The sequence below is a fragment of the Poecilia reticulata genome, chromosome 8 (genome assembly GCF_904066995.2).
Source record: "Poecilia reticulata chromosome 8, P_reticulata-male-v2, whole genome shotgun sequence".
NCBI lineage: Eukaryota > Metazoa > Chordata > Actinopteri > Cyprinodontiformes > Poeciliidae > Poecilia > Poecilia reticulata.
This window is the reverse complement of record NC_088837.1, coordinates 16,672,233-16,687,595: the sequence shown is the minus strand read 5'-3', so window position 1 is coordinate 16,687,595 and position 15,363 is coordinate 16,672,233. Positions and strand designations below refer to the sequence as shown.

The 15,363-nt window shown below is 40.4% G+C and overlaps 2 protein-coding genes and 1 long non-coding RNA gene across 3 annotated transcripts in view; 2 read left to right on the top strand and 1 right to left on the bottom strand.

Moving 5' to 3' along the window:
- epn3a (epsin 3a) overlaps positions 1–8,517 on the top strand; it is an 8,880-nt gene extending 363 nt beyond the window's left edge. The window contains 16 exon segments of the mRNA XM_081610071.1: positions 919–1,595; positions 4,182–4,309; positions 4,933–4,957; positions 4,960–5,009; positions 5,489–5,581; positions 5,921–5,960; positions 5,963–6,002; position 6,046; positions 6,228–6,246; positions 6,249–6,293; positions 6,296–6,344; positions 6,877–7,028; positions 7,109–7,204; positions 7,285–7,521; positions 7,664–7,841; positions 7,843–8,517. Coding sequence (XP_081466197.1) covers positions 1,067–1,595; positions 4,182–4,309; positions 4,933–4,957; positions 4,960–5,009; positions 5,489–5,581; positions 5,921–5,960; positions 5,963–6,002; position 6,046; positions 6,228–6,246; positions 6,249–6,293; positions 6,296–6,344; positions 6,877–7,028; positions 7,109–7,204; positions 7,285–7,521; positions 7,664–7,841; positions 7,843–7,954 — 1,794 coding nt within the window. The 5' untranslated portion in view covers positions 919–1,066 and the 3' untranslated portion in view covers positions 7,955–8,517.
- A 1,754-nt stretch (positions 8,518–10,271) lies between these two features.
- On the bottom strand, positions 10,272–10,783 carry LOC145552689 (uncharacterized). The gene is made up of 3 exons (XR_014088820.1): positions 10,693–10,783; positions 10,478–10,593; positions 10,272–10,350 (listed from the first exon to the last, which is right to left on the bottom strand). It is a non-coding gene; the product is annotated as an uncharacterized LOC145552689 (long non-coding RNA).
- A 1,402-nt stretch (positions 10,784–12,185) lies between these two features.
- On the top strand, positions 12,186–14,633 carry fn3krp (fructosamine 3 kinase related protein). The gene is given in 8 exon segments (XM_081610070.1): positions 12,186–12,225; positions 12,228–12,346; positions 12,594–12,639; positions 12,642–12,733; positions 13,112–13,229; positions 13,372–13,454; positions 13,528–13,650; positions 13,740–14,633. Coding segments are annotated over 8 exon segments (945 nt in total). The 5' UTR covers positions 12,186–12,200; the 3' UTR covers positions 14,079–14,633.
- Positions 14,634–15,363: the final 730 nt, after the last annotated feature.

Below are 15,363 nucleotides of genomic sequence, written 5' to 3'. Positions count from 1 at the left end.
TGGTTTGGAGGAAACTTTTTCAAAAAAACTGTTTATTTCTCATAGAGCCATGGTTCACTCTTGTTTTAAAATGTGAAGGTCTGAATCAAGTTGCCAGCTCTGTCACAAATACTTTTAATTTATACAGAAGCACTCAGATTAGATGTAAAATTAGGCCTGAAGGAGAGTTTACCTGCCTCTTTAGCTGCTTAATTTTACTACGAAGACTGCATGTTTTTACTAGATATATTAAACACAATTGTCAACCTTATTTGCTTTGAGGAGCAGCATCTCCACAGGACAGACTCGTTTTGAGCCGGATTAAGGCATGTTGTCTGTCGCAGTATGGTGACTTGCGTTTTAGGATTCAACATGAAGCCACTGTTTCACTCTTTCTACAATATAATCTTACTCACTGTTTATTGTACCTTCAATGTCATGGAAGATTTCACCAAAATGACTCTACCAGAACAAGCTGTTCGTTCCATCTGTTATAAAAGCTGATAAATTTACACAAAATAGTCACCGTTAAAGAGAAAGTGACTAATTCTGCTCCTTTGAGGTTTTCAAAAACTTTTAACAAAGTCTTTGAAACTTCAGAAGCTGGAAACATATCTGCTGCTCTCTGATGTAATCAACCCAGAACAACAGGGAAGGTCAGTTTCTCTCCTTTCTGATAACACTCAGAGGTAAACACAGGTTATTAATCAGCACATTATGTGGTTGTCTCTGCAAGGAGGTTATTATTGGAGTTGAAATGGAAAGGAGAGTGTGTGGTTAACGTTGTAGGAAACACTGAACTCTTTCAATCGCGATTTAAAAGTGACACTTTAGCTGCTTTAGCTGATAATGACAAAAATGAGTAACAATTGTGTGATTAGCATGGTATCAATGTAAAGGATCAAATTATCGCTGTGTTTTTTTTTTTTCCCCCTGCAGGACCACAGTTGTGGACGCCACTAAAGTTGCCAGGTTGTGTCGACATTCCTGCAGTTGTCTGCTGAACTGAGCATTCACCTCGCCCAAGGCAGTGGGCTTGTCCTGCTGTTGTTCTCCCCTTTGCCACACGTGAGACACTGCAGCCATCATGCAGAGTTCATCGCTTCGCCGGCAGATGAAAAACATGGTCAACAACTACACGGAGGCCGAGATCAAGGTCCGAGAGGCCACCTCCAACGACCCATGGGGACCCTCTTCCACCCTCATGGGTGAAATTGCAGACTTGACCTACAACGTGGTGGCCTTCACCGAAGTCATGGGAATGATTCTGAAGAGGCTGAACGATCACGGCAAAAACTGGCGCCACGTTTACAAAGCGCTCACGCTACTAGACTACCTGGTCAAAGCGGGCTCTGAGCGTGTGGTCAAATCGTGCCGGGACAACATATACACCATTCAGACGCTTAAAGACTTCCAGTACATAGACCGAGACGGACATGACCAGGGCATTCACGTCCGAGAGAAGGCCAAGCAACTGGTGGCTTTGTTGAAGGATGACGGGAAGCTGAAGAGCGAGAGGAGCCAGGCACAGAAGACTAAGTCACGGGTAGGGAGAGGCAGCGCTGGACGCCACGGCGGGGACGACTTAAACAGATGCAGATCACCATCGTATAACTGTGAGTTGCCCCGATTTTTACAAAGCACGTGAATATTTACCTCAAGATGTCTTATCAGTTGGTAAAAACTGTCCCGAATGACACCTGAACGGCATGCGACCCGTCATTGTTAAGGAATGCACACATGACGAGTCATAACATCATCAGATAGATACTGTGATTGGGCTGTTTATTTTTAACACTACGTATGGATTTCTGCCGACTTCTTACTTGTGAATCTTTACCGACATCCGATTGATTCCACTCTGATACTATCTTCTCAGGACATGTTGATGAAGCACTTGGTCTTCTTGCTGTGGTAAAATGTCAGTCAGACTCGCCCATCACAGCTGGACGTCTGCATTCCTTTCATTCTCCTTAACCGTCATGTCAGCTAAACTGGATTTACAAAAGAAAGGGGCCCAGCTGGTGTCCGTCAGATATGAAACCTCAACTGTGATGACAGTACTGCCGTAATCCTAGTTGGTGGCGTACAGTGCCTAGCGAAAGTGTTCATTCTCACTGAACGCAAACTTTTAATTTCTGTCAATATGTAAAGTGGGGTGAATATTAAGCTTTTTTTTTTTTTTTTTTAAATAAAATGTTAAAAAAATGAAAAAGTCACTCTTACTCGACACTTTAGGTATAGACACTTTGGTTTGTGTCTCTACCAGCTTTGCTCATCAAGAACCTGAATTGCTTAATTATAACTATTGAATGGAGAGCATATGCGAATATTAATTCTTACCACAGATTCATAACTGTATCTGTCCCTGATCTTTTAAGAGACAGTAAGGCTATGCTCTGAAGTATCATACTGTAGCTCTGGCTCTAAGTTAAGAATTATTACCCTGCTAGAAGGTGACCTTTGCCCCAGTCTCAAGTCTCCCTGCAGCCGCTAACAGGGTTTTTTTTCCCAGGATTTAACTTGCATTTAGCGCCACCCTCCTTCCAGTCGAGTCTGATAAAATGCTTCTTTCCCTGCTGAAGAAGGATCTCCATCACCTTGTTTCTCCTGGTATGCGTAGGGGAGAGTTGCAGAGTTAGCTGTATGTAGGTCAGAAAGTTCAGTTTTCATCTCATCCAACTAGAACACCTTCCACATTTTTGCTGTGTCCACTGCAAACTGGACTTTGATTTTTAATTTTTTTTTTCCTTGCCACTCCTCCATAAAGGGCAGATTTGGTGAAGTTCATAATTAGTAGTTGCCCGCCGGATAGATTCTCTATTTAGGTGACTTCTAATTAAGGCAGCTTATTGCACTGGATTTTATTTAGCGATATCAGAGTAGACGGGGAACAGTGGGATAAACACTGAATCAGAGTCAGATTTGGCTGTAAAAACAATGATGAATCAACATCAAACATAATCGACTATTTCAGTGTGTTTTTAGTGACAGTAATCAATATCTAAGCCAAGTGACCTCTCAATGTTGATTTAATTGCCGTTTGGTTTTATAGACAAACAAAATCTCACTACAAACACTTTTTACTTCAGATTTTTTCCTTGTACTGAACAGTTTCCCTTTGCTTGATCTGCAGAAAGCTTTGATGTCACTGATTTATCAGCGACTGCAAACAACTCAAACCACATGATGTGAAAACCACAACCCCCTTGTAAACATGTTTTTCTGTGGTATATAATTATACTTTAGAGCTCATGTTGTCTATATGGTTTTTATAAAGGTTGTTGCAGCAGATCTTTGTTTTCATAAAACACCACTTTCCTCTGGTGATTTCCTCAGCTTGTTTGATGAAATGAACAAAGATGTGTCCTCAGATTGTATCTCAATGTTTACTAATCAATTTTCCTTTTGTCCAGGGAGTCTTCGATATTCCTCGCCTGTACTTATCTGGGCTTTAAGCTTTGGGTTTTGATGCTACAGGATTGGTTTGTTTCATCCTGTCAATACCAGTTAGCATTGATTTTTTTTCCCCCTCCCCAGATAGAAATCCATTCACAATTGTTTTCTACATCTGGGTAATCCTAGGAGGGTGGAGGGGGAGCTGGTGCCGATCTCCAGCGGTCAAAATGCTGACGGATGATGTAAGGGTTAGGATGATAGCGGATATTCATTTTCAGCAAGTAATTCAGATCAGATTGAGCAGCAGTAATCTGGCAATGATTGGCTTCAGAGATCTCAGTTTGCCAGCATTCGGCCTACGTCCTTATTTTAGCCCAGTGACCTACAGCCTGGCACCCGGGCTGGTACAGTGCCAAACTTTCCTCAGTGAGTTCCCCAAATCTACACATGCGTTCTGAGACCCTCTCAGAGGTTTCGGGGTAACAAGGTGGGCCCGAATCCAAATCCGATGCATCCATTTCTCTCCCCCCAACCAGCAACCTCACTCTCCACACAGCAGCGCCATTGTTTTCGGCCCAGGCAGAACTGGGCAGGCTGTGGCGAGCCATGCCAGCTAAGGCCCTAAACAAGAGCCAACGGAAAATTAACATGCAACAACAGTTCTGGCTCTTTCCTGACCTTAAAAATCACCCTGTGTGGTTTTGTTTCCCTTTTTTTTTTTTCGTCGGTAAATCTTTCTGCCTCCCAAACACGTGTTCCCAAATCTTTGATAAAACTCGACTCTGCTCTGTCTGTCCTTCTAGCCTCCCTTGCAGCCTCCCCTTCATCTCGATTTGACCCAGACCTCGAACAAGCCATTCCAGCGTCTACTGGAGAAGAGGAGCTGCAGCTGCAGCTGGCTCTGGCTATGAGCCGAGAAGAAAGTGAAAAGGTACCTCTAACGGACATAACACACACACACCCGCGCGCGCATACACAAGCAGAATACAAAACTCCTGCCTTTCCAGCACACATGTCGGACAGAGAGAGATTTCTTAGCTGCACTAGCTGCCTTCTAAAATTGCTTCACCCTCGTAAAACATTAAACAGCTCCTGCTCCCTCACTTCTCCCGCCTGTCGTCCGCGCCACCATTTCCTAGAGATGAAAATGACGCAATTGTACGCTTATCAGTGATGGGACTTTGACCAATCAGTGTGAGTGATGCCGAAGAATGAGTAATCTGAGAGTGAGCGAGCGAGGAGCCAAACAGGAAATGTGCATCGATCCACTCCTGAGGACCCACATTCCGCATTAGTCTGCATAGCAAGGGCAGCGTTTGAGACGTTTATATGCTAGTTTATGCTAAAAAGGTTTAGGCCAAGTCAAACAAGGTGAGCTCTACAATAATGAGAAATTTATTAACGCATATTTCCTTTTTGTGTTTTAAAAACAAAAACATAAAAAAACAAAACTTATTGCATTGTTTAAATGATTTCCCCATGAACTCAGTGATAAAATGCTTGGAATGTCTCCTTTTGATCAGTCTCCTCCTAATCATTCCTACTCGACTCTAGCCACCTCCCACAGTGGGAATTGATGAGCAACTCAGCTCCAGATCGCAATGAAACTCAGCAAAGAGGAAGCGCAGAAGTAAAAGTAAACCTGGACCAGGGATGAGCCTGCTTTGTCTTGCAGCACTTCACCTGTTGCTCTGCAACAACCAGCTCCATGCACTCTCCCCCACTTCTCTTCCCCTATAGATCTGACTCATAATATCCATCATTCCGTCACTTTTTAAACTAGACGAGGTCATCTTTCTCCAAAGATTAACCACCCGACTCATAATATCCATCGTTTCGTCACTTTTTAAACTGGACAAGGTCATCTTTTCTCCAAAGAATAACCACTCTAACCTCATCCTTCTTTACAAACTAACCACTAGATTTCTGCTTGTAATTCCACTTGGTTGAGGTCAATGCATCAGATACTCTGGCCTGGTGCTGAAAGGATTGAACCCTTCACCTTTATTTGAATGTTTACTCAGTAAAATTGCATGCAGTCAATAAAGAGGATGTCCAAGCTTTGTTTTGCTCCGATCGTAATTTAAATCATGCTTACTTCCTCCAACAGCCAGTGAAGCGTGCCCCTCCTCCCGCTGTGGAAATGGACGAGGATGCCCAGCTCCAGTTAGCCTTGAGCCTGAGCAAGGAGGAACACCAGCAGGTAGTCATCACTGTTTAACTTTTGGTCAACTTTTAACTTCCTGTTAACCCTTTAGGTTATCAAATGATATGTTTTCGGCTGCATTTCAACAGATCATTTGGTCTATTTTTTATTCGGCTTTTATGTGTCTATGCTAACACACTGCAACACAATGGATCTGCATTGTGACAGTGATGCGCCGCACTCTCTGCACTATTTAACCAGAGAGCGCTCCACTTTGTGCCAACTGTGTGACCGGCCGCCCCCGGACCGCGCAGAGTCATAAATATAGGATAATGTGACAATATGTGCATTGCCCAAAGCCGTCCTGCTGAAAGGCATCCATGTGTCTGTTTTTAGGAGCAGCGCACTCGCCGAGGAGATGATTCTGATCTCCAGAAAGCCTTGAGGAGAGCAAACGTGAAATGGAGGGAAAAGGCGGGTATGAATAGTTTTGACATTTTGTTGCCTTATAGAAAGTAGAGGGTGATAATTTTAGATGCATACAGACTCTTTACTAAAAGAAAGTTATTTATTAGACTAAAACCTAAAGTTGTATTATGCCATTGATAAAAATTACAACATGTAAAATAACCTACAAAAGTGTTCTAAAACAATAGAAATAATAGGTTTATCACATGTTTATTTTTCTTATTTGTGTCTTCAGACGGCCTTCATGGACCTGGTTATATTTTTGCGGCACCTAAAGATGCACCGCCTAGTGACATCCGCTGGATAACACGTCACACCAGGCAGCAGCTGGGGCCAGGCCACAGACCCCTGGACTCTCTAGGTGAGCCTTGATACATTTAACAATCTATTCTGCATCAAAGAATGGCCAAAACATTGACTTATTAGATGTTATTAGACTGCAGAGACACACCTTAAGGAGTTGCAGCTGTGATTGAAATCAGAAGTGGCTATAGGAAGTACTGATGGAAGAGAATAGTTGTCAAGTAATGTAGTAATCGATTAATTGTTAACTGGATACAAACTCAAAAAAAGGCTATTTGATGAAGAACAACCTACTCAGAGCAGTAACTAGGCCAAAACTGTACAATAGAACTATGTTCCACTTTGTGTTGATTTATAAAAAGAAAATAAAAAATCCACATATCTATTTATGTTTGTAAACATAACAAAGTGAGAAAGGTTTGAAGGGTATGAATATTTTTGCAATTGTGTCAAAATATTCTTGCGCAATCAGTGTTTTTCTTACACAGATATACCTTTGTAGGTGCATTGTGTAGTCAGACTCTTTGTTGATGGTAATTTTTTCCCTCCATTTTGCTGACGAAAACATGTTTTACTGCCGTTTCCTCAAAAAAAGACAAGACTCCAAGAGCTGATTCCCCCTGGATGGCGCCACCTTCCCAAAGCCCCCCACCACCGTGGGAACCTCCAGCGTACCCCTGGGATGCGCTCCAAGACAACATCTCCAACCCCAAAGCCCAAGATTGGACTTCTGGTAAGTGTGGGTCGTCAGACACACTCGTACATCTCAAAAAAAGTTAAGTAAAAACGTCACAAGTTGTGGCTTATCCGCAGCGTCCTCTGGAGTTGATCCGTTCTTAGCTCCGTCTGACAAAACAGCCGCTAAAGGAGCATTCATGCAACCCCCATTTCGAAGTGGAAGCCCTTCAGGTAAAGTTTGTCTTTCACTCAGTCTGTACCGGGTTTTGTGTGTCCCACATTCTTACGTTGCCGCTTATCTCTCCTGCTAGATGGGGATCTGTTTGACGAAGCAATGGATGGCGGCCGTGCTAGTATTAACGGTCAAGATGAGGACAGTTCTGACCTCTTCAACATGTCTGGTCTTAGAGACAGCCTTGCCAACACTAAGCCTCGTACATGCAGGACACCGGAGTCATTCCTCGGTCCGTCGGCTGCTTCCTTGGTAGACCTTGATGTGCTCATTCCAACAAATCCTACTGCTAAGACCACAAACCCATTTTTAGCAGGTATTTTGGCACTACAAATGTTTGCACAGCTACAGCTGAAAGCAGATAGTAGTACACACCCTGTACATTTTTACTTGCAGTTTGGCATTCAACCAGACCAAAAGAATTAGTAAACTAATGACTTCTTTTTGTTTTGGCTCAGGTCTTGGTGCTCCTTCAGCTGCCAATCCATTCCAAGCCGAGCAGCCAAAGGTCAGCCTGAATGAAATGACCTCTAGCTTCACCTCTCCGGTTCCCCAGAGCACCTCTCTGCCATACAGTGCCTCACTGCCCCTGCCCACAAGCCACCAGGGTGCCGCCATACCTTCGTCGCTCACCCACTCCGCCTGGTCTGGAGCTGCCAGTGAAGCTCCCTGAGCCTTTGTTGCCCTTCTCCTCGGCCAGCAATGAGGAATCACAAGCTTCACAAATCAACATAAACCCATTCTTATAACAACCCTCCAAACTGGGCTAGGAAAAAGGAGGAATGCTCTTGGAATAATGCTAGTTTTGCAAACCAAACCGCAGCCCTAAAGATTTGTCTGAAAAGCGTATTATTAATGGTTTTTATATCGTTGTATACAACAGTAATGCTTATATTGTTGCAAGCTAGTTCTGCTCCTCCACCACAACCAATGAAAGCTGTTGTACTGTTTTTAATGGGTAACAATTTCAAACAAAACAGAAGCACACTTTGATATTACTTTGTTGTCCACGAGCTTTGTGGTTTGCGCTGAGCCTCAGATCTCTTGCAACAGGCAACACCTGCTGCCCAGTGCCTGAAACGCTCCCGCATCAACTCATTTACCCGATGAACCTTCTCTGGACCAGAACTGATCGGTTTATTAAATGTATATAAATAAATATATATATAATTTGAAAATAATTGTGGGATTAAACTACCTATTGTGTTTTGAATTTCCAACATGCAAGATTGCATCAGGAATGTAAAACCATTTGCTTGTTAAAACACCAACTAATGAAATACAGCAGCAAATCTGCAACCATTTATTTTCATTCAGAATGATTTACTCTTTATTTTTCCTCATCTCCTCTGTTATCAGAAGTACATTTAAACAGAAAATAATCACCCTAAGTAAAAAAACAAACAAAAAACCAGTTTGAGTCTTGTTTTGCTTTTACATGCAAGTGGGTGAAATCCCGATAAAACTTAAGGAACATCTAAATCTCATGTAAATCTCTCAATATTAGAAAAATAAATACAAATGTACAGAATTGGTAGCATCAGTTTAATAAATCGAGAGACCAATGAAGAAAAAAAGTATAGATATTGTCAAAAAATACATTTACATTATGCTGTACCCCAATACTGACAATGGTATATAAACAAGTTGCCACATAAATGGCTGCATCTTACTAAATTTTAATTCCATTGAAAAAAAAAATGCTATAAATTCGAATATAAAGAAGCTTGTACAGATTCGTTATATCAGTCATTTCCACTGTTTACTTACAGCTAAAGAAAACCTATAGAAAAATAACTTTAAATACATGAATGTAATATATGACTGGATACTGATTCAGCATCTGTGCAGCAGACGTGGCACTCCACCGTGAGTGAACATAACAAATGGTCATTTCTGAAAAAAGTAGGAAACTTAATGGAGGAAAAGATTCACTGACCAAGTCCTGACCATGAGCAGTTTGTTTTATTTGTTATATTATTTTGGTTTGTGCTAGCTCCAAGAAGATTTAACAGACGACTAATCCACGGCCAGGTTTTTAAACGGTCCACTTTTCCCCCTCAGTAATCCATTCTTTTTGTGCTTTATGTGCAATTCAAGTCATTGTTCTGCTGAAAGAACTTAGATTTATGCCAGAACTATTTAGTGACGAATCTTCCCTCTGCACTTTTATCAACACCTAACAAATTATCCATTTCATCCATAGGCGTACCTTTATCTAGCTCTGTATTTTTTTTATAGTGGCCTTCATTTTCTGGCTATAAATAAACATGAAGAGTTGTACTTTGCTTTCCTCTACACAGCACATCATCTCAGAGCGACTGCGACCTACTTCTGACTGTTTCTGCAAACATTTGTACTTCTTTTTGTGTCTTCTCTGCATAATGGTTCCTCGCTCGTTAGTCGGATGTTTTATAACAATATTCTAATTATATGCAAAATGTGATAACATTAATTTTATGCAATCTGTAATTGCACAATAAGCTTTTAATCATTTGTAATTGGAACCGCTAGAACCAGTAGTAAACTCTTTGCGTATAGTACTTTTATTGATAAGTCACACTCCTTGTTCTCCCTCATTCATAAACCGTTAAAACTTAAGAAAGTTTAAGTCAACTCACATCCATATTGGATCCATTAAATTTAGTTTAGCTTAGATTACCTCTCATCAGGCAAGAATGAACTAGTTGGAGCGACTTGTATAAAAGAAATTGGTAGATGTAACCTAAATGATACTGAGCCAATCACAATGATTATTTCATAGAATCATGTCCTTTTCCAGCAAATAATAGACACATTTCCCTCTTGAATTTCACATCTACAAGGTTCGCAGCCCGTTATCCTTTTCTTTGACCAGCATTAAATGTGGCATCAATCACCTGAAATCAGGGTGTTGCTGTAGACTGAGAATCTTGATGTAAAGTCTCTAGAAGGTTTCTCCGAGCTCTCAGAGGAACATCTCAGTAAAATCTCAAACACACGTCACTTGACTGTGACAGACTCCAGCCAGCCAGCACCTCTTGCAAACCCTGTCCAGAGCGGCACTGGCCTCCAGCGTTGTGATAGGCTGAGGAGCCGATGCGATGAGTCATCCATTCTGAACAGTGACTTTATCTCTGTGAGGCTCATGATGCAAGGCATGTCCCTGGAAAAGATTGGAACGAAACATCAGCAAATACAACATAACTCTACCCCAAACACAAGGCTGGAAATTGGATCTTGAACGACTTCATGTGACAACTTGCACATCTGGACTGATGTGGATGTTATACCTCTTGTTGAAGAGAATAAGCACAGAGGCACTGCGCAGAGGCTCAGCAGAGAGCACAGACAGCAACTGGATACAGGAGGAGGATATCTGGACAGTGTTGGCTGAATCCACCATGAACTATATGAAAAAAGAAATAAAGATTCTAACTAAGAAAACAGTCATTTTTCTTACATCGTCAGCATAGTAAATAATGCAACATGTATACAAGGCCCATACAATAACAGAGAAGCAGTCCTGGAAGTAACTGGGCCATATAGGCCCCATGCAGCCTCCAATTTCCCTCACTGTCACCTTCTTCTTTTTCAAGTCAGATCTGTTAGGTGGTTCCTACCTGCAGAAGAACAATAGTGTGTTGACATTGTAGTGATAATGTGCAGTCAGAGCTGACCCAAGAGTTTATGTATGGCAACCAAACAGAAACGGATCACAGAACCTTACAGCTGTCATTTCTTATTTCTTTCTGCATATCATTTAAAATTGAATATTTGGATACAAATTGCAGACAAAATTATTATCCCTCCCATGAACATGTCATTGTTTGAATTACTCACTCAGTGCAATTAAAATAATTCTAAACACAGCTTTTTAAAAACATACTAGGTTTATTTTGGATGCGTAGGAACATTTTCCCGTAAGACATACTGCTGACAGTTTTTGGTTGTCTTTCATTCACACATTTTTCTTCCACCTTGACAAGAACCTTCCAAGTTCTACACACATTAAAACCCTCATTCACTGTAGATGGAGTGTTCTTTGGAGTTTTAAGCCTTTTCATCCCTTCTCCAAACATAAACAATATCTTTTTTACTGGCCAAATACCATCAGTGTTTTGCAGAAACACTAGAAGAGATATAAATATACTTATTGTAACCTGTTAGTATGGGGTCCCATTATCAGCTGCTATAAATTCGATTATTATTTGAGCCCGTTAAGAATGCAGCAGGGCATGTTCATATATAATATAAAACAATACGCTTACTGTGGGAAGAGTCGATGGAGGCGAACCCATTTCGCACGAACCATGTAAACTGATCAGTTCATAAACCTGTAAGGAAACATAACCAAAAAGGAGCAACTGCTCTGGCTTAATTTACCTGTAAAGACAAAGATCTATAATGTTAGAAATGTCCAGGTGGTATATTCAGAGTTATTTCTCAAGCTATAAACATACTCAATAACTTAACAAGTTCTGTCTGTCAACAGACGTTTAAAACCCATTTTGCAGCAGGCTAAATGCAATAGCCACATTCGCTATTAGCCTGTTGTAATCCCGCTTCAGCTTAAACATTCACACAAACATAAAGGATATTTTGTAGGCGTTTAAGTAACAAAGTCTTTCCAACACCAGTTGCCCCAAGAAGTAACACACTTCTTCGCTGGTCATTTTGCGTTTTTCTGCATGGAGGTAGTAAGTCAAGACCGTGATATCATGTTTTCATAGTCGCCTCATTGGCAACCATAGAGACGCTCACGTGATTATAGTACTAACCGTAATAGGTCGAGATAGAAATCAATCATCTCATGGCGCCCTCTGATTGGTCCTAACATAATCCGTAAAAAAATAATACGGAAACAAAACCAATTCTCTCATGCTCTAAAGAGTGCCCGTTGATTTAGACGACGGAAGCTGTCAGAGAGACGGACTCTGGTCTCCTGACCTGCTGCATTGGCATTTTTTTGTTGCAGTTTTGTGATTTTACAAGGACAAGCTGTAGAAGAACATCATGGAAGCTAAATTAAAGAAAGAGCTGGGACAAATATGCTGAAGTCAACTGGACACGCAGGCGGGGGATGCATCAGTGAGGGCCATAGTTACGACACTGATCACGGCAGAGTGTTTGTGAAGATCAATCACAAAAGCGGGTATTTAGTTTTTGTTTTAATCATTCTGATTAACAATTGTTGTTTAATTTGGGTTTTAATCTCTAGTTTGCAATCTGTGCTAAATTCAGGCTAGTGGAAAAAAAAGTGTTCCAATCTGAATGCATTTGTACTGTGCTGTGCAGTTACTTTTCGAATGATAATAATGCACACCTCGAACCTGTAAAATACATCAAACTTGTCGAATGACACTGATCAGCGACTACGTTGCTTTTTTTTCTTCTTCTTTTTTACAGGCCAAGTTGATGTTTGATGGAGAGATGTCGAGCCTGGAAACAATTTTAAGACAGAAACTGTCAAAGTTCCGAAACCACTGAAGGTGATTGAGCTTGACACAAAGGGCTGCGTATTTGTGATGGAGCATCTGGACATGAGAGTCTTAACAGTGAGAGCTCCTTACTTCTATTTGCAGTGCTTTGTAGTAGAAGGAGGCATTAAAACATTTTGTCAGGTTACAACTTTAAACTTCAATGTTATTTTTGGTATTTATGTTTTTTCATAGATTAATATAATGTATGATTGTGGTGTGAAATTTTTATTTTTCCCTTTTTTTTTTACAAACAGTGGGTGAATTTGTATTGAGCCATCTGGGTCAATGCTTTGTAGAGCCACCGTTACTTTGCTATTTGTGCCTCATGCTCTTGTCTTTACTTTTCTTTAGACTTAATTATGCACTACTTTATGTTGTTCTATCCTACAATTGGACAGTAAAATAGATTACTGTCCGTGGGGAGTAACTTTATGTTCCTAAAAGTAATCTGTGTCAAATCCACTGAGCAGGTACTCTAAACAGCTGGGAGAGCAGCTGGCGGATCTGCACCTTCACAACAAAAGACAGTTGGAAAAACTAAATAAAAAGCAGCAAACAGTGGGTAATTTACTTCAACTTTATTCCAGTACATGCAAACACCAGGCAACACTGCATTCATAAGGACATTTTCAATTCCGCAAATGTCCATGTTTTTTTTTTTTTTTTAATTACACGTAGTTTTTTTAATATGTCTCCCTTTTCAGGTAAAGGAGCTGGACACACTGAAGCAGATCCTGTTGAGAAATTTGGCTTTGATGTAAATACTTGCTGTGGATATATAGCACAGGTAAAAACGCATGTCTGCTTAAAGTATTGGTAAACAATGGAGTCAGAGTCTTTGTTTTCCTTCATGTCTTTAGAAAAATGAGTGGCAGAGCGACTGGGTGCAGTTTTACACCCAGCAGAGGCTGGAGTACCAACTGAACATGGTGGAGGAATCGCATGGAGATCGGGAGGCCCGAGAGCTGTGGGCAAAACTGCAGGTGCACTGACTATTAGAACATTCCCTTAAATCCTTATAACACCCTATGATACCTGCTAATATAAAGCATAAGTTATCCCTTCATGACAGCTGAAGATCCCTGAGTTTTTCACCAGTGTGGAGGTCGTCCCTGCCCTCCTCCATGGAGACTTATGGGGGGGCAACGTGGCAGAATGTGCAGATGGCCCAGTTATCTTTGACCCAGCTTCTTTCTATGGCCATTCAGAGTTTGAGCTGGCTATTAGTGGGATGTTTGGTGGCTTCAACAACTCTTTCTACTCTGCTTACCACGATAAGATTCCTCAAATGCCAGGGTTTGCACAAAGAAACCAGCTCTACCAACTCTTCCATTACCTGAATCACTGGAATCACTTTGGAGGTGGCTACAGAGGCTCTTCGATAAGGATTATGAAGAATTTGCTCAAATAAAAACTCTCACAGTTCCAATTAAAAAAAAAAAACAAGCTTTAAAGTCTTATCATAAGCCAGGTAATATCTAGATTTTTTAAGATAAAAAAAAACATGGCAAAGAGTGAAATTTACTAAACATTCTAAAACGTCTAACTGCATGTTGGAATTTCTTAGATGTTGTATTGAAAATGGAGAAAAATAAACATTTGCATAGTTAAAACAAATATGTTGCAATACTCTGTTGTATTATACACTATGTGTGATTCCATGATTTATAACTGTAGCTAAATAAATGACGTGTAGGTTTCTTTATGGTCATTAAACTTGGTTTGCCAGAAGAACTAACGCAAAGTATTAATCTGCTCGGGTGAAGATATGAGAGGTGCGTTTCCTCTCATATCTATTATTTTATTACATGCAGTTGTCCCAGAGTAAATTACATTCAAGAATTGCAATTCCTGGTATTTTAAAAGATTTGACATATGCAGTCTTAATAGTCTTCATGATCCTGATATACATTGGTTGTCAGACTGTTTGCTATTAAACCAATAATAAATTATGCAATGATTCCAAGCATTTGTCTGAACTAAGTTTTCTTTATTATTGTTTCACTTATCATGTTAAAATCAAAATAAAATGTCTTTATCACCATAAAGAAGCCAGGAATGAGTACGTGCTTTTGTGGGTTAATAAAATTCTTAATAAAATTCCATTCTTCTTGGCATTGTGTCAGAAATACATGTAGTAGCCAACCTTTGACAAACGGCAAGCTCTGAGCTCGGCCCTGCTGCATTTAGTGTTTTTTGAATCCAATCACTCGCCGTAGCAAGGCGTGGTGTTTCGAAGCACGTCCAGTGAGGGGAATTCAGACTCTTGCTTAGGATTCGGATCATTTGATTCAGTTCAGTAACAACTCTTTCAAAATGGCTTTTTATTCACTAAGACCTCTACCTCTTACAAACGAGTCGTGTTTGGAAGTTGAATTAGCATATGTGCGAACACACATATTAGGATTGTTCGCATTGTTCACAGGAATAAGTTTTTGGTTTGACATGGGTTTGACTTTTTGTATTTTTTGTGCTGTACTGTAATAGGAAAAACACTGTCTAAAATACAAATAAAAAGCAAATATGTTAATAAATATATAGTTCTAAAAAACTAAGAAAAAACTGACTGTTTATAATCATTAATTTAATACTATCTCAGTTCTCCTAGCTATATATGGGTTTTTAGGAAGCACACGACAGGAGAACGTATATGATAAATTGAGGGCTCTCCGTTTTTTAACAGTGGATATATAATT